Source organism: Macaca nemestrina, chromosome 5 (assembly GCF_043159975.1).
Source record: "Macaca nemestrina isolate mMacNem1 chromosome 5, mMacNem.hap1, whole genome shotgun sequence".
Lineage (NCBI taxonomy): Eukaryota > Metazoa > Chordata > Mammalia > Primates > Cercopithecidae > Macaca > Macaca nemestrina.
Window position 1 is genome coordinate 157,816,205 of NC_092129.1, and position 18,092 is coordinate 157,834,296.

General features: G+C 43.0%; 2 protein-coding genes, 1 long non-coding RNA gene and 1 pseudogene across 3 annotated transcripts; 3 read left to right on the plus strand and 1 right to left on the minus strand.

Moving 5' to 3' along the window:
- The first annotated feature begins 3,674 nt into the window (after positions 1 to 3,674).
- On the plus strand, positions 3,675 to 17,558 carry LOC139363482 (uncharacterized). Its single transcript, XR_011623950.1, has 3 exons — positions 3,675 to 4,101; positions 15,847 to 16,086; positions 16,177 to 17,558. It is a non-coding gene; the product is annotated as an uncharacterized lncRNA (long non-coding RNA).
- Positions 4,769 to 5,747, minus strand: LOC105482601 (histone H2B type 1-C/E/F/G/I). Its single transcript, XM_011742800.3, has one exon. The coding sequence runs from the start codon at positions 5,692 to 5,694 to the stop codon at positions 5,314 to 5,316; it is 381 nt and encodes a 126-aa protein (XP_011741102.1). The 5' UTR covers positions 5,695 to 5,747; the 3' UTR covers positions 4,769 to 5,313.
- LOC112426771 (histone H2A type 1-H-like) lies at positions 5,735 to 6,452 on the plus strand (annotated as a pseudogene).
- LOC139363481 (histone H3.1) lies at positions 6,231 to 9,211 on the plus strand. Its single transcript, XM_071097470.1, has one exon. It carries the CDS (start codon positions 7,248 to 7,250, stop codon positions 7,656 to 7,658), a length of 411 nt encoding a protein of 136 aa, XP_070953571.1. The 5' UTR covers positions 6,231 to 7,247; the 3' UTR covers positions 7,659 to 9,211.
- Positions 17,559 to 18,092: the final 534 nt, after the last annotated feature.

Genomic DNA, 18,092 nt, shown 5'->3' on the forward strand with positions numbered 1-18,092 from the left:
GGCTGGAGTGCCGTAACGGGATCATGGCTCACTGCAACCTCTGCCTCCCAGGCTACAGCGATCCTCCTACCTCAGTCTTCTGAGTAGCTGGGACTACAGATGCACACCACCACACCGGAGTAATTTTTGTATTTTCTGTAGAGATCGGGTTTAACCATATTGCCCAGGCTGTCTCAAACTCTTGGGCTCAAGTGATCTGCCTACCTTGGCCTCCCAAAGTGCTGGCGTGAGCTACTGTGCCGGGCCTGATAAAACCTATTTTTAGTGAAACTCCTACTCTTCAACATTTATATTTCCAATTTTTAGCCATGATAAACAAAAATATGATGTTAAAATAGAATCAATAGAACAGGAATTTGTATATTTTTAAATATATGATGAAAATGAATGGTGGTAATCTAGGATGAGGACCAAATTTCAAACTTGGATAAGCAGAGCTGTGAGGATAATGAGGCCAGGCTTGGTCCTGCTGGGTTTGAGCCACCTGTGGAATACTTAGTTCATATAGTATTTGGAAAACTAATTACTGTGCTTCTTGTTATGGACTGATTTACCCTCTTCCCTGCTGCATATGTTGAAGTCCTTGAAAATATGACTGCATGTAGAGTTAGGGTTGTTAAAGATACAAAATGAAGTTATTGAGGTGGGTCTGAATCCAATCTGACTGGTGTCCTTATAAGTAAAGAAGACTGGACACACACACGGAGAAAAGATAATGTGAAGACACAGGGAGAAGACAGTTATCGACATACCATGGAGAGAGACCTCAGAAGAAATCGACCCTGCTCACAGGGTTAATCTTAAGAATTGTAGCCTCCAGAATTGTGAAAAAAATAAAAGTTGAAGTCACCCAGTCTGGTACTTTGTTATGGCAGCCCTAGCAAAGGAATACACATCTCAAACATTTTCATTCTGGGATTATTTTTCTCTGTATTTTTTCAATGTCATGTCTGCTTCTCTATCCTAGAAAAACAGACATACAGAACACAGATGCCCGCCCACACCTACTGTGTGCTGTAGGGAAGAAAACAGCTTTCCCTTCTACCCATCTGAAATTCATTGGCTGGGGCCCTGTAACAAAAGACAGATTAACGAGAGAAAAGCATATACATTTGATGCGGTTTGGATCTGTGTTCCCACCCAAATCTCACGTTCAGTTGCAATCCCCAGTGTTGGAGGTGGGGTCTGGTGGGAGGTCATTGGACCACAGGGGTGGTTTCTCAAGGTTTAACACCACCCCCTTGGAGCTGTTGGGATAGCGAGTTTTGTCACCTGGTTGTTTAACAGTATGGTACCTCCACCTTCTCTCCCCCTTGCTTCTGCACCAACACGTAAGACGCCTTGTTTCCCATTTGCCTTCTGCCATGAGTAAAAGCTCCCTGAGGCCTCCCCAGAAGCAGAAGCTGCTATGCTTCCTGTACAGCCTGCGGTTTTAGGAGCCAATGAAACCTCTTCTCTTTATAATTACCCAGTCTCAGTTATTTATTTATAGCAGTGTGAGAATGGACTAATGCAACATTTATTTAATATAAATTTCACATGACATGGGAGCCTTCATAAGGAAATGAAAACCTAGAGAAGGGGTAAACCTGAGTATTTTTACACTAGGTTTGATGAAGAGTGGAGAGTCATGCAGAAATATAATAGGACAAAAAGAAGACTGTGAGCTAAGGTTGAAACAGAAACCTAGCAAGGTCTTTTTGTTCAGATTTCTCTCAGACTCTGCAGGACTCATACGAGGGTCCTATGACCTGCTTCAGGGGAGAAGAGTTGGGAAAAGTCAGAGAGACCTTACTGCCGATGATGCTTCTCAAATTCTTTCACCTTAAAATATTCAGTATGTTAAGGGGCCATATTTTGGGATAGTATGTTCTGAATGCCATCAAGATATACACTGCTGAGGGTAGTTGGGAGATAGTAACTTCTTGGTTCTTTTCAGAAATTATTTACTGCAGGAGTGACAAATACAGTGGTAGCAGCTACTCAAATCAGAGCCAAAAAATGATGTTACTTCTTTAGTGGTGAGGTGGTGTTCTTCAGCTTTTCAGGCCAGGAATTTACACCAATCAGTTTCCTTTGAAGTGACCTATGTCTCAAGGATACAATGGATTCAGGAAAGTGTGGCCCTCATCAGCCAGCCAATTTCCTACATTCCAATTAAAGAACATACTTATCAAGGTGCAGAAGTTCATCTAAAAACATGGCTGTGATTTGGAGGTATATGAGGGAAACCTAGTCAACAAATGGATGCAAAATAAATGTAGCAAGGTTAGCAAAGTTAATAGGAAACTTGGGAAGAAAAAAGGAGTAAAAAAGTACTAAGCAATTCTTACGTGAATTTCTAGGTTTCCTTCCTTACAACTCAACACATCTGACCATTAAATGAGGCACCCCTAGTTCTACTGAGGGCATGAGACAGTCCCTGGAAAATATGACACATGTTGCTTGAATTGGCAAGCAACGATAGGGAAATCAAACAGCCACAGGCAGTAGGATGTCTTCAAAATGCTTCAGAGGAAAGCAATGGCTTTAAAGAGGGGATTGAACTGTTCAAAGAGTATTATTTACACTGCCAGACAAAGAAGCCCTTTTCACATCAAACGCTAATTATTCCAGGCCTCAGGACTCTTGGCTTTAATTGTGGGCAGGATGAAAGGCACCTTCTCTATCATTTCAACCAGAGGCTTTAGCCACAGTTAATATTTAGGGGGTCATCCTCTGTGCAGACACGGTCCTAAGTGCTTTAGCTGTGTCCTTTTATTTGTTACTCCAGCAGTGTCATGCAGTAGTTACTAATTATTATTCCTGTTTGGAATAAACAGGTAAGGAAGTGCTTACAGAGGAATTAGATAAATTGCCCAAACTTAGGATTGAAACAGGCAATCAGGACTATCACTTCCTGAGTGATGTCCCCCTTAATCCATGCTTGAATATTTCACGAATATATAATTTAATTGAAATTAGCTTTGGAGAGCAAGAAATGAATGCCTTAGTTATATATGGAGCTTAGAGAATTTTTTTTCACAAATTCCATTACAAATTTACTTTGAGACCAGCCTGGGCAACACAGTGGGACCCTGGCTCTACAAAAATCATAAAAACAAAATAATAAAAATTAAGCAGGTGTGATGGTGCGTGCCTGTAGTGCCAGCTCCTTGGGAGACAGGTGGGAACACTAGCCAGGGAGGTTGAATGCAGTGAGCATGTGGTTGTGTCACTACACTTCAGTCTGGATGACAAAGTGAGACCCTGTCTCAAAACAAAAGATTAAAAACAAATTTTGGTCACTTAATGTTCACAGTAAGCTGCTATGTGGGTAATAAATAGAAAATAATGACATGTAGGTAATAAATAGAAAATAAGATTTTTAGAGCTCACATTTACACTGACAATGCCCAAGGTTTCCCCTCCAGAATATAGTGCTCAGAAAAGTTAAACTTGCTGCCAGGTGATCTTTAGGGCCCAAAGGTCACCATTAATATTATTTTATTTTTAAAAGAAACTTTTCCTGGTGTAAGGACTTTGCTGTGCGACAAAGAATATGTGTATCTCCTGACGAGTTTTCTTTTATTGATTGAGCCTAAATTTCCTGACTTCTGTGACAGCAACTAGGCTTCTGCTTGGGATGTTCTCTAACGAATAGTGGGAAGTAATCCTTACAATCAGATAGAGTAGCTTCAAATCTCAGTTTTATTTATGTGTAAGGGGCTAGTTACTTAACGTAAATTCTTGAAGTCATCCACCTGTAAAAGAGGATATTCCATTTCACAGCTGACTGTAGGAAAAAAAAAAAATCAATGAATGAATGCATTCTAAGGACTACCACACAAATGTTAATTCCTTGTAACCCTCCTCTCTTAAAATGAAATTTCAGGAAAGGAAGTAGCTGTGGACAAAGTCGTTCCAGGACACGGAGGAGGTGGCTGAGGGAGAACACAGTCCTTGGAGCCTTAAAAAGGCTTACAGATAAAGCATATGAATGTAGCACCGGGAATTTTCATTTCTTTGCTCCAACTTCAGGCTATCCTGTTGCCTGTTCTTTCTCTTAAACCTCAATATGTTCAGCTAGGAAGATGGTAGAGTTCCTGATCTTGCCAAGAGGTAATATATATAGCTACGTGAAGTAATCCATTAATTATAAACTCAGTAAACTTTGTAAAGAAATTAGTAGAGTTGGAAGGGGGATAATGAGAACGCCTGGTAGCGATCTGCCATGGTTTAGAAATGCAACCAACAGAGGTGATTTCCTCCGTCAAATGCCGCTCCAATCATTTACAAGTTAACAACGAACTACAAGACGAATTTCGCTTTCTCAGAGCTTATTTTAGATTTAATACTACCCCAAACTTGATTTCCACCCGGCTACTCCAAGTCAAGGGCAATAGGATGTTAAAGTGAAACTAAAAGCGAAAACATAGCTTTAGGCCGGGCGCGGTGGCTCAAGCCTGTAATCCCAGCACTTTGGGAGGCCGAGGCGGGCGGATCACAAGGTCAGGAGATCAAGACCACAGTGAAACCCCGTCTCTACTAAAAATACAAAAAATTAGCCGGGCGCGGTGGCGGGCGCCTGTAGTCCTAGCTACTCAGGAGGCTGAGGCAGGAGAATGGCGTGAACCCAGGAGGCGGAGCTTGCAGTGAGCCGAGATCGCGCCACTGCACTCCAGCCTGGGCAACAGCGTGAGACTCCGTCTAAAAAAAAAAAAAAAAAAAAAAAGAAAACATAGCTTTAAGGTGGTGGTGTGCGGGAAGAAAAGTGGGGATCAACCTAGAACACGATTTTTCCTTAGCTGCTGAGTGAAATGTCTCATATTAAGCTGCATACGCACTTACTCCTTGGTGACGCTTACAATCTATAGGAGAAAAAACAACGAACCTGGACTTTTTGAGGGCAGTCTCGCTCTTATACCCCAGGTTTGAGTACAACGGCTCGATCTCGGCTCACTGCAACCTCCGCCTCCCGGGCTCAAACGATTCTTCTGACTGCCTCCCAAGTAGCTGGGATTAAGTCTGCCACCATTCCCGGCTAATTTTTGTATATTTTAGTAGAAACGGGGTTTCACCATGTTGGCTAGGCTGGTCTCGAACTCCTGACCTCATGTGATCCGCCCTCCTCGGCCTCCAAAAGTGCTGGGATTACAGGCGTGAGCCACTGCGCGCGGCCGAACTTGAACGTTTTAGTAAACCCTTACTATCCCATGTGTTGCTTAGCCATTTTACCTTGCCAACTCTGGAAAATTACAGATCTTTAAACGACAACATGGGTGGCTCTTAAAAGAGCCTTTGGGTTGTTGGCGCTTTTACTCAGGTAACTATTTACTTGGAGCTGGTGTACTTGGTGACAGCCTTGGTGCCCTCCGACACCGCGTGTTTGGCCAGCTCCCCGGGGAGCAGCAGGCGCACGGCCGTTTGTATCTCCCTGGAAGTGATAGTCGAGCGCTTGTTGTAATGCGCCAGGCGGGAAGCCTCGCCTGCGATACGCTCAAAAATGTCGTTGACGAAGGAGTTCATGATACCCATAGCCTTGGACGAGATGCCGGTGTCGGGGTGGACCTGCTTCAGCACCTTGTACACGTACACAGAATAGCTCTCCTTACGGCTGCGCTTGCGCTTCTTGCCGTCCTTCTTCTGTGCCTTGGTCACCGCCTTCTTCGAGCCCTTCTTCGGGGCAGGGGCTGACTTAGCTGGTTCTGGCATGTTCGCAGCCGAAGTGACACTGTAAAACGACCACAGGGAAATGCTGGCGAGCCCAAACGCCCTCCTTATTTATTCCGTGTATATGCAAATGAGGCTTGCTGAGTTTCGGTTTCTGATTGGTTCTTTTAATGTCTGAATATACGATAGGCCATTTCTAAATTCCTAAATCTCATTGGCTCTCCCAGAAGCTCAACCTCATAATTTGACCTTTCAACTATAATTATGTAAGCCAGAAGTTTTTTTTTTTTTTTTTTTTTTTTTACTTTTTTTAAACATCTGCTTTTCGATTGGCTGAAATCTGCGTTCAGGAGATAGCACAGGCCACTTTACCGAATATAGATTATAGTGGTTTAGCTGGTTGCGTTTTACTAGAACCAGTCACTTAAATACTTCACTGCGTCTGGATGTGGAAAGCAGGGCAGCAAAGCTGGCGCCAAGGCTCAAACACACTCTTCCAGGGCTGGTCTCCAGTTTTCTGTGGGCCGAGGGCACCGCCTGCTCCGCAAGGGCAACTACGCCGAGCGGGTGGGGGCCAGCGCGCCCGTGTACCTGGCGGCGGTGCTGGAGTACCTGACCGCCAAGATCCTGGAGTTGGCGGGCAACGCGGCCCGCGACAGAAGACCTGCGTCATTCCCCGACGCCTGCAGCTGGCCATCCACCGCGAGAAGCTCAACAAGCTGCTGGGCAAAGTTACTATCGCGCAGGGCGGTGTCCTGCCCAATATTCAGGCCGTACTGTGGCCCTGTCTATACAAGTGACTGACTAGGCGAACAGGACTAATGAGAAAATGTCTAATATCGCAAGTAAGTGCTTTAATGTATTCGGGAAGAAGCAAGTTCAATAATGTTTGCAAAACTGTGTAAAGTTTACATGGACAGGGCCACTCCAGTGTTCAAGTTACCCTGCAGAAGAGGCTAGTGGGGATGGTAGCCTGGAATATCAATAGGACCCAATGAAAAGTAAATGAGAGTCGTTGGAAAACCTAGTTAGTCTGTCCTTTAAAAATTCTCAACCGAAGCAAAACACCATTTGGGACAAAATACAATTCAGTTAACATTTGTTGCTCACTGTTTTATGTCGGTGACTTCTTGGCTTGTGATTTCCCAGGTACACCACCCAGGAATCCTGCCTTGTGGTCAAAAGTTTCTAGCTAGCGGCAGTTCAAGTTACTCCGGAAAACCACAGATAAACTTCTCAAAACGTGGTCCTCCGAATCTGGCCCCACAACACATCTACTGAATGAGAATTAGCGTCTTCCAAAGTCTTAAAGTAGTCGTTTACGGACTACAGCTTGAAAAGCGCAGAATTAGAATTTTAGGAAATTAACGCTCTTGGATCGCATACTAACAGAGAAGAGAGGATTAAAAAATGAAGTGATTTATCCAATCAGACTTTCCAGTAATTCACCAATCACATCGTTGGACTCTCCAGCCAATGGTTTTGTTGCGCGGGACTTTTAAAAATCAGCAAGGCCAATTAGAATGTTTCTGAGTATATATAAGGGCAGTCGCCACTCTGCCAAATGGCTGAGTTTTTCTTCCAGTTAATCTGAGATGGCCCGCACCAAGCAGACTGCACGCAAGTCCACCGGTGGCAAAGCACCGCGCAAGCAGCTGGCCACTAAGGCGGCTCGGAAAAGCGCGCCGGCCACCGGCGGCGTGAAGAAGCCTCACCGCTACCGTCCCGGCACCGTGGCTCTGCGCGAGATTCGCCGCTACCAGAAGTCGACTGAGCTGCTGATCCGAAAGTTGCCTTTCCAGCGCCTGGTGCGAGAAATCGCTCAGGACTTCAAGACGGATCTTCGCTTTCAGAGTTCCGCGGTGATGGCCCTGCAGGAGGCCTGCGAAGCCTATTTGGTGGGGCTCTTTGAGGACACCAACCTGTGTGCCATCCATGCTAAGCGAGTGACTATCATGCCCAAGGACATTCAGCTCGCTCGCCGCATTCGTGGGGAGAGAGCGTAGAGGTTTCTGGGTAATAATTCTCTCCAACCCAAAGGCTCTTTTAAGAGCCGCCTACTTTCACCCGAAAATAGCTGTGATTGACTAATCGAATCTTTGAAACTGAACGTTGGTGGTAGTATTTAAGTCCTCATTTGATTGGCTAAAGTTAATGGTAAGCTTGCTATATTCCCGTGCTTTCTCCCGAACATGCCAGATTGTCAACGTCCTTTTTTTTTAAACTTAAATTTAAATTTTTAATTTTTTGCTGGCTATTAGGAGTTTGGTGCTTCGATTTGGTAGTGGAAGGGGCCATCTGGGTTCATGTTATACATGGTTTGTCTCAAGCGTTAGTTGCGTTGTCTACTTATACTCATTATAGAAGGGGTTTTTTTCCGTAGTGTATTTGTAGTTCCTTTTAAAACCTTACAGTTAATGAGCATTGGCAGTTGGGAATAGGTACAGATGTCCTTGGTTGCTGCTTTTTCTTGTCTGAAGCTATTTCTACAATCCCCCGCCCCACTTTTTTTTTTTTTTTAAACAGTTCTTGGTCTTTTCTGTGAAATGATCCATTTTTGACCGATAGTTGATTCAATATCAGAAATTGGTGGCAGAAACCAAAGCCAGATTGGCTTCTACATTACTGGCAGCATGGGCATTACCTGGGAACTTGTTAGAAGCTTGTTTCAATCCCCATCTAGGGCTGGAGTCAATCTGTATATACCTCAGATGATTGTCATGAACACTGATTTAGAAAGCCTAGGTTGTTGGTTTTGGTCTAATCAATAAAGGCATCCTGCCTGCGAACTGTTACAAGGAGTGAGCTTTTGCAAAATGTGTTTATTTTACAGAATGAAATATTCTATGAAATGTTCTCTAAAGCAAGTGCACAGAACAATCCCCTAAAATAGTTTGATTTCTTTACAGATCAGTTTTCTCAATGTAACATTACAGTCACATGGGAAGGCTTTAGAAAAATCTTTACCTGGTGTTCAATGAGACTAATAGCAGTCTGTAGAGTGGGCCCAGGGAATAGTAATTATTAATATTCAGGTGCTTCTAACAAACAGCTGGGGCTGAGACTCCTTGCTACATAAATTTTAACACTCATTAGCTCTGGTTTGACTCCAGACTTAGCACAGTTTTCTAATTGAATCTGTTTCCTTGTAGTTTGCCCTCAGAATATACTGGTCTCTAAAGACTTTCTGGCTTGCTTGACTATCTTTCAACACCTGACTTTTATAAGAATTTCTTAGGGCAACACTAACGTAAGGTTGTTTTTTTTTTTTTTTTTTTTTTTTTGAGACACCAAGGTCCTTTCAGTGAAAGTATCAAGTTTTTAGGGATGTTACAAGGAGGAACACATACCATCCTGGGCTGCTTGGCATACAACCAAGGTATCTGTTTGCATATAGAACCCTTCCTTTACAGATTAGCACAAGGCCGTGTTTGGGTATTCAGCAGATCCTCCTTTATGACCTTTATTAATTTAGCAACTTGTCATTTTTTTTCACATATTGTTTTTATTTTAAAAACTTATTTGACATTCCAGAATATATGGGAAAGGAGATAATAGTTTAATAAAACCTATGTTCCTCTCATCCAGCTTCAATAAAAACATTGGCTTAAGTGTGTTTTATCTATTGATTTTTGTAAAGCAAATAATGAAACCGCCTCATGGGTTCACCTTGCCCGCTGCCTAGACAAAGCTGAGTTATCTAGGCAGGGAATTGCAATAGAGAAAGTAATTCAGAACCAGCTGTCCGGGAGACCCTAGTTTTATTGTTACTCAAATTGGTCTCCCCAGCATTCTGGGTGGGGGAAGCCGGTGAACCAGGAGTCCTGATTGGTTAGGTCAGAGATGTCATTACCAGGAGTCGAAGCTGTTTCCTTGGGCTGAGTCAGTTTCTGGGTGGAGGCCAGGAGATCGGATGAGTCAGTTTACGAATCTGGGTGGTACCAGCATCAGGTCTGCAAAATATCTCAAGCACTGATCTTAGGAGCAGTTTAGGTAGGGTCAGAATCTTATAGGTTCCAGCTGCAGGACTCCTAAACTATAATGTGTGTTTGTTTTTTTTTTTTTTCCTTTGAGACAGAGTCTCACTGCGTCGCCCAGGATGGAGACTGCAACCTCCACCTCCCAGGTTCGAGCGATTCTCTTGTTCAGCCTCCCAAGCAGCTGGGATTACAGGTGTGTGCCACCATGCCTAGCTAATTTTTGTATTTTTAGTAGAGACGGGGTTTCATCATATTGGCCAGGTTGGTCTCGAACTCCTGACCTCAAGTGATCTGCCTGCCTTTGCCTCCCAAAATGCTGGGATTACAGGCGTGAGTCATTACGACAAGCCCCTAAACCGTAATTTCTAATCTTGTGAGTAATTAGTTAGTTCTATCTACAAAGGCAGTCTAGTCCCCAGGCAAGGAGGTTTGTTTTGGGAAAGTGCTGTTATCATATTAGTTTTAAACTATAAACTAAGTTCCTCCCAAAGGTAGTTCAGCCTACACCCAGGAATGAACAAGGACAGCTTGAAGGTTAGAAGCAAGATGGAGTTGCTTAGGTCAGATCACTTTGACTGTCTCAGTTACAATTTTGCAATGGCAATTTCAACATCATTTCATCTATTTTATATATGTCATCTGCTATTTAACACCTTATAATGGGCCAGGTGCCTTGGCTCACGCCTGTAATCCCAGCACTCTGGCAGGCCGATGTGGGTGGATCACGTGAGGTTAGGAGTTCTTGACAAACTTGGCCAACTTGGTGAAACCCCATCTCTACTAAAAATATAAAAATTAGCTGGACCAGGCCTGGTGGTGCACGCCTGTAATCCCAGCTACTCGGGAGGTTGAGGTAGGAGAATCTCTTGAACTTGTGAGGTAGAGGTTGTAGTGAGCCGAGATCATGCTACTGCACTCCAGCCTGGTGACAGACCGAGACTCCATCTGAAAAATAACAAAATAAATTACGATGCCATCATTACTTATATAACAAATAGTATTTCTTTTTTAAAAATTTAATATGATCCATTTTGGATGACATATTTCTTTAACATTGATTTTTATTTACTGCAAATAACACTGGTTGAGAATTTACAATGTACCAGATGCTGGTCTGTGCGTTGGAAATACACCCAGAGAACAAAACAATTTTTGCTCTCATGGAATTTACATTTGAGTCTGGAATAGACAGAAAATAAGCTAGATAGGTAAATATATGTAATATGTTAGATGGTGAGAAGGAAAAAAAAATAAAGCAAGACTAAAGAGTGTCATGGGAAGCTGAAATTTAGATAAGGCAACTGATGAAGACCCTACTAAGAAGATAGTATTTCAGCGAAGAGCTGAAAGAGGTGAGGAAGCAACTTGTGCGGATGTGTTCAGGGAGAAGAGGAGGGAGACTGCTGAGGTACCATGGTGACCATGGGGAATGAGCAGGGGATAATAGGAGATGAAGGTGGAGAAAAGGCAGAATAATTTTCCCTTCAACTCCCACCCCCCACATAGGTTCTTAGTTGAAACAAACCATGTAACAAAAGACAGATTAACAAATGAAAAACAAGCAGAAGTGTATTAACATATATATTACATATACATGAATGACACCCAGGGAATGAGTACACATTGAGGTGGCTTTGAATTCCAGCTTTTGTGTAGTGTCTTCCACAAAGAACAGTAAAATTTTAGAGAATTTAGAAGATGAAGGAAAAGTACTTTGAGTCTCCAGGGGTGGCAATGTTGGGGACAGCAAACAAATAGATAAAGCATACTTAGTAAAGCTTGCTTTAAGATTCTTCTGGTACATCACCAGGCCCTTAAGAGTGAAAGCTCTTCTCCATACTTCTTTTGCGCTCCCTGATAGTGTAAACTAAAAATTCACAGGTTTATTTTTGCCAAGGTTGAAGATGCATCTGGGAAAAACAAACAAGTTACACAAAATCTATGGCCTGTGAAGCCCAGGTGGGCAGATCACTTGAGGTCAGGAGTTCGAGACCAGTTTGACCAACATGGCGAAACTCCATTTCTACTAAAAAAACCCCCCCAAAATTAGCCATACGTGGTTGCATGTGCCTGTAGTCCCAGCTTCTCTGGAGGCCGAGGCATGAGAATCGTTTGTACCTGGGAGGTGGAGGTTGCAGTGAGCCAAGATCATACCACTGTACTCCAGCCTGGGTGACAGAGTGAGACTCTATGTCTCAAAAAAATAAAAGAAAAGAAAAAGAAAAGTTTAGTATATTCTCAGGTAAAGAAGATGTAAAAAAGTTAAAATGATAAAGGGAATGACTGCCAGAGGATGGGAGGGAATGTGGTAGACAGCTGTAATTTTAAAAAGGGTGGATGGGGAAGAACTCACAAGTGAGATAAGACTGAGAAAAGAAGATAACTTTTTTTTTTTTTGTAGAGACGAGGCCTCACTACGTTGCCAAGGCTAGTCTCAAACTCTTGTGCTCAAAGGATCCTCTCACCTTGGCCTCCAAAAGTGCTGGGGCTACCAGACGTGAGGTACCACACCAGGCCAAGAAAATAACTTTCATCTGAGCAATGGGAGTCGTTTCAAATGATCAGGCCCACAGCAACACTAAAATGAGACAACAATCACAACCTACTCCCCTCGTTGAGATATATATTCATCTCTAGATACTGATTGTTTTTATAAGTAGCTATAAGTTTACCAAATAATGCCACATCCTACACTGTAACCCACACCCCGTAGTTTTACAATGTATAGCCAATAACTAATTAATGCTATTTCTGTAAACCAATGACAATTCCTGACAAAAAATTTTGTATCAGCCCACCTTCTGTCCCCCCTTTTTTGTCCTTAAAAACTTATTTTTAACAAAGGCCAGTGGAGCTCATATCCAAGATTACTTGGGCCTGAGATTTCTGAGCTGCTGTCCTGACTTTGGTTCGAGTAAATTCTTTTTTTTTTTTTTTTTTTGAGACGGAGTCTTGCTGTGTCACCCAGGCTTGCTCTGTCAACCAGGCTGGCGTGATCTCGGCTCACTGGGTTCACGCCATTCTCCTGCCTCAGCCTCCCGAATAACTGGGACTATAGTCACCCGCCACCATCCCCAGCTAATTTTTTTGTATTTTTAGTAGAAACAGGGTTTCACCATGTTAGCTAGGATGAGTTTCCATCTCCTGACCTCGTGATCTGCCCGCCTCCGCCTCCCAAAGTGCTGGGATTACAGGCGTGAGCCACTGTGCCTGGCCCCAATTCTTTTTTCTTTTTTGAGACGGAATCTCACTGTCACCCAGGCTGGCGTGCAATGGCACAATCTCGGCTCACTGCCACCTCTGCCTCCTGGGTTCAAGTGATTCTCCTGCCTCAGCCTCCTGAGCAGCTGGGACTTTAGGCGCATGTCCCTATGCCTGGCTAAATTTTGTATTTTTAGTAGAGAGGGGGTTTCACCATGTTGGCCAGGATTGTCTCCATCTCCTGACCTCGTGATCCACCTGCCTCAGCCTCCCAAAGTGTTGGGATTACAGGCGTTAGCCGCCGCACCCGACCATAAATTCTTTAAATTATGAATTGTGCTTCCACATCTTTCTTTTAGGCCAACAAGGCTGAAGGAAATCAACTATTTCATCCGCAAGTATACTTCTTTGACATATTTTGAGATGGTTCTTTGGAGGGTCTGCAAACAGAAGTTGCCCTACAGAACTGCCTTTTGTGGAGATGTGCATCTGTTGAGAAAAACTGCTTTGGTTCTGCCAGGTTTTTTTTCTGAGGCTTTACCTTGTCCAATCTAGGAAAGATTAAGAGTCTGACACTGGGCCAGGCTCAGTGGCTCACGCCTGTAATCCCAGCATTTTGGGAGGCCGAGGCAGGCGGATTTGAGGTCAGGAGTTCAAGACCAGCCTGGGCCAACATAGTGAAACCCCATCTCTACTAAAAACACAAAAATTAGCTAGGCATGGTGGCGGGCATCTGTCATCCCCACTAGTCAGGAGGCTGAGGTAGAAGAATCGCTTGAACCCAGGAGGTGGAGGTTGCAGAGAGACGAGATAGTGCCATTGTACTCCAGCCTGGGCAGCAGAATGAGACTCCCTCTGGAAAAAAAAAAAAAAAAAAAGTCTGAGTCTGATACCTTTAAAGGTCTGAAAGAAACATTTACTATATATGTATTCTTCTTGAGGGCTGCTACCTATGAATTTTCATCTACATAACAAGACCACCTTTGTTAGCAAAGCCCTCCCATAACCTGTCTTGCATGATTGACTACCCTAACCTGTTTTTGGCCATGTTCTGAGCCCCCATTCTTTAACCTTAAGATGGCATTTAAGCTTCTGTACCCCACTGCTGGGGTTGGGGTAATTACTCTGTGGTCTCCCTCATGCATGTTAATAAACTTGTTTCCCTTTCTCTCCTATTAATCTGTTTTTTGTTAGTTGATATTTGAGAAAAACTTCAGAGGGTGAAAGGGAAGATTTTTCTTGGTCCTGACAAGACTGAGCAGAGAAGAGAGTGAGTTCTATATACATCTGTAGGAAGATCATACCAGAGAGACGAAACATTGATTCATGGATCCTGAGTTGGGTGCATATTTGGGCTATGGGCATTATTCTGATAGCCAACTACATAAAACCAGGGTCTTTGTTTTTCTTAAGCTGGAATTTCCAGGTAACTCAGTACTGATTTATACTTTTTTTTTTATTTTGAGACAGAGTTTGTTCTTGTTGCCCAGGCTGCAGTGCAATGGCACAATCTCAGCTCACTGTAACCTCCACCTCCCGGGTTCAAGTGATTCTCCTGCCTGAGCCTCCCGAGTAGCTGGGATTACAGGCATGTGCCACAACGTCCGGCTAATTTTTGTATCTTTAGTTGAGATGGGGTTTTGCCATGTTAGTCAGGCTTGTTCCCAACTCCTGACCTCAGGTGATCCACCCACCTCAGCCTCCCAAAGTGCTGGGATTACAGGAGTGAGCTACCGCGCCCAACCTTTTTTTTTTTTTTTTTTTGGGATACAGTCTCATTCTGTTGCCCAGGCTGGAGTGCAGTGGCGCCATCTCGGCCCACTGTAACCTCCGCTTCCCAGGTTCAAGCACTGCTGCATGCCTCAGCCTCCCAAGTAGCTGGGAATACAGGCGCCTGCACACCTGGCTAAGTTTTGTATTTTTTAGTAGAGATGGAGTTTCGCCAGGTTGGCCAGGCTGGTCTTGAACTCCTGACCTCAGGTGATCTGCCGGCCTTGGCCTCCCAACGTGCTGGGATTACAGGCATGAGCCACTGCACCCGGCCTGATTCATACATTTTCATTTTTCAAAAGTGTTGTTCCAGATACCCAAGGACATTCAGTTAAGACTGAACCAAGAGGCAGGGGCAGGAAAAGATGAGCAATGAGTGCTAACCCCATGGAGGACTGCTCACCCTATTCAACGACACCAGTAGTTAAGGAAAGAGTATTATTATATGATAATTTATTTAAAATACAAAATAAGAGATCTGCAAAATTGCTATCTTTTTACTTTTCACATGAAAGAATCCAATGTAGTCTTTATAAAAAGGCTTTATATGCTGTAACATTTTCTGAGATTTCATTATACTAGATATCTATGGATGAGCTCCCAAGTACAAAGAAAACTGCTCCTACTGGCAACAGAACTCCACATTAAAATTTCTATAATGGTTATAATATGATGGCTGAATCCATAATTAATAAAACAAAATTAAATTATGAAGATGATACATGTTCCCAACTACCGATTTTGAGCCCTAGATAAACCTTGATAAAAAATTGAGAGATCACATTTCTTCTTAATCCTTCATATTGAGTGAGACTAATTGTCCAATATGAGATCCAGGGATTTTATTTATGATTATAACTGATAATAATGGACTATCAATTACTTTCACTTTTTTGGTAAGTGCAGTTACAGGAAAAAAGACGTGTCTGGGGTCCTACAAAATTTACCCAGATTATTCTGTGATGCTTTTGGGGAACAATGTCAATATCATAGAGTCTGTATTTTCTCCTTGAACTTTTCTTTTCTCTTTTCTTTCTCTTTCTTTCTTTTTTTTTTTTTTGAGACAGTCTGACTCTGTTATCCAGGCTGGACTGCAGTGGTGTGATCCTAGCTCACTGCAGTCTCGAACTCCTTGCCTCAAGCAGTCTTCCCCACCTCTGTCTCCCAAAGTGTTGGATTACAGGCATGAGTCATGACCCCTGGCCTCCTTACTGATTTTGTTTAATTTTTTTTTCTATTATAGAGATGAGGTCTCGCTCTATTACGCAGGCTGGTCTTGAACTCCTGGGCTCAAGTGATCCTCATGCCTCAGCATCCCAAAGTGCTGCAATTACTGGTGTGAGTCACAGCATCCAGCCCTCCTTATGCTTTTCTAATTGAGGATCCAAGAGGCAACATATCCAATGAAACTACCTCATCCTCATGGTCACATCCACATTGAAAGATCACTAGGCTGTGGACGGAAGTTCTGCTGCTGATAGAGGTGAATATAGCTTCCTCTCCTCTGGTTAACTCTTAAGAAGTCCACATTTTGCTTTGTTTCACTCAATGAAATCTTATGTTTCTTTTACAGATGAAGTGTTTTGACCTGAAGATTCATCCAGCAACAAGTGAATGAATTTCCTTTTAGAAATTAAGAATCTGGACCCTTCTTTGGTGCAGAGCATACTAGTTAAGATAAATACAAGTTTATTTTCTGTGGATATGAGGTTCAAAAAGGGCATTCTAGATCAACAGTTCCCTCTTTCTTCCAGCAGTAATTCTGGAACCCAAATGCCCTCTGTCTTTGTGGCTTAGCAGTCTTAAATGTGGCTTCCACATTTGCCCTGCAAAGGGAAAGAAGATGGAAAAATCCTTCGTGGAAAGTTGTTATGTCCCAGGCCTGGAAATGTCAATCTTTACTTGTATTTATGTTCCATTGGCAGGAACTTAGCTAAAAGGCCACACCTAATTGGAAGAGAAGTTGAAAAAAGAGGTTTCAACATGGGCCCAAAAGAAGAAAAAGGTTAAATTAATGCCCAGAATTAATAAGAGAAAAAGCATATGAATTTATTAACGTGTACACTGCAGAGGGGGTTGGATAGAGTGATCACCCAATATTGCAATAGGGCATAGATGTTTATCCTACTTCCTAGGGAAATGGGAGCTTGAGAAGTGTTTTTAGGGGTATAATAAATGACTTTTAGGGGAATTCAATGGCCTTGAAGAACGTGCAAGAGCCTGGGACAATGTCTGTTAGGGCTGCAGAGTAGGCAGTGGTTTGTGACAGAATCTGTCTAGGCTTGTTGACAGGCTTGTGTTTCTTCGGGTGGTATTAGTTCATTTAATGAAAACTCAGGATAGAGACTAAAGATAATTGTATTCTTTGGCAGGTTTGGACTTTAGGCAGATAAGGAACTTCTGAAAACAACTTCATCCTGTGCTTTGGGAGACACAGAGAACTGAGAGACAGGAGGGGTGGGGAGAGGGTCAGAGACCTTGTAGCTTCTTCAGTTCAGGATGTCATAGTGCCTTATTTTGGGATATCAGTTTCTGAGCCCCAACAGTGTCATATATCTTTGATTTTAGATATCATATCTTGCTCTCAATCCATTTCCAGAAAACCTGCTTATCTTCTGAAGTTGCTGTGCAGAAGCCCCCATTTTGTTCTTCATAGTGGTAGAAACAAAAGTGAAATAAAAGTCAGAATTCTTTGTTAGACCCAACTCTAAGCTTGAGCAATTGCCTCATCATTACAAAAATTTATTGTTTCTGGTTTATAAATGAGGAAACAAGCTGAATGGTTCTGCATAATGCCTAAAGTCATCCAGTTAATAAATGATGTAACAAATTTCAACCCAGGTAGTAGGTCTCAAAACTCTCCTAATGTTAAGCATATTCCATTGCTGTGCTATAGTTTGTGAAAATAAATAAAATTTGATGTGATGGTGCATTCCTGTAGCCTGTCCTACTCTGGAGGCCGAGGTGGGAGAGTCATTAGAGACATGAGTTGGAGGCTGCAGTGAGCTATGATTGAGCCACTGCACTCCAGGCTGGGTGACAAAATGAGACCTCATCTCCTTAAGAAGAAAAAACACACAAAAAAACCAGCTGTTGGAATTCCCAAAACACATTAAGATTGAGAGAGATGAGATAACTTGAGTTCTTTTCTTTCTTGCTCTATACAGTGTCTAGAATTAAGCAACATTAGGCATTAGGGAGAAAAGTCTCCTGCCTTCTTTTTTTTTTTTTTTGAGACGGAGTCTCACTCTATTGGCCAAGCTGGAGTGCAGTGGCATGATCTCAGCTCACTGCAACCTCTGCTGCTTGGGTTCAAGCAATTCTCCTGCCTCAACCTCGTGAGTAGCAGGGATTACAGGTGCCTGCCACTATGCCCGGCTAATTTTTGTATTTTTTAGTAGAGGTGGGGTTTCACCATCTTGGCCAGGCTGGTCTTGAACTCCTGACCTCGTGATACACACACCTCGGCCTCCCAAAATGCTGGGATTA

Coding starts and splice junctions, on each gene's coding strand:
- LOC105482601 (XM_011742800.3), bottom strand. CDS start 5,694: ATGCCAGAACCAGCTAAGTCAGCCCCTGCCCCGAAGAAGGGCTCGAAG.
- LOC139363481 (XM_071097470.1), top strand. CDS start 7,248: ATGGCCCGCACCAAGCAGACTGCACGCAAGTCCACCGGTGGCAAAGCA.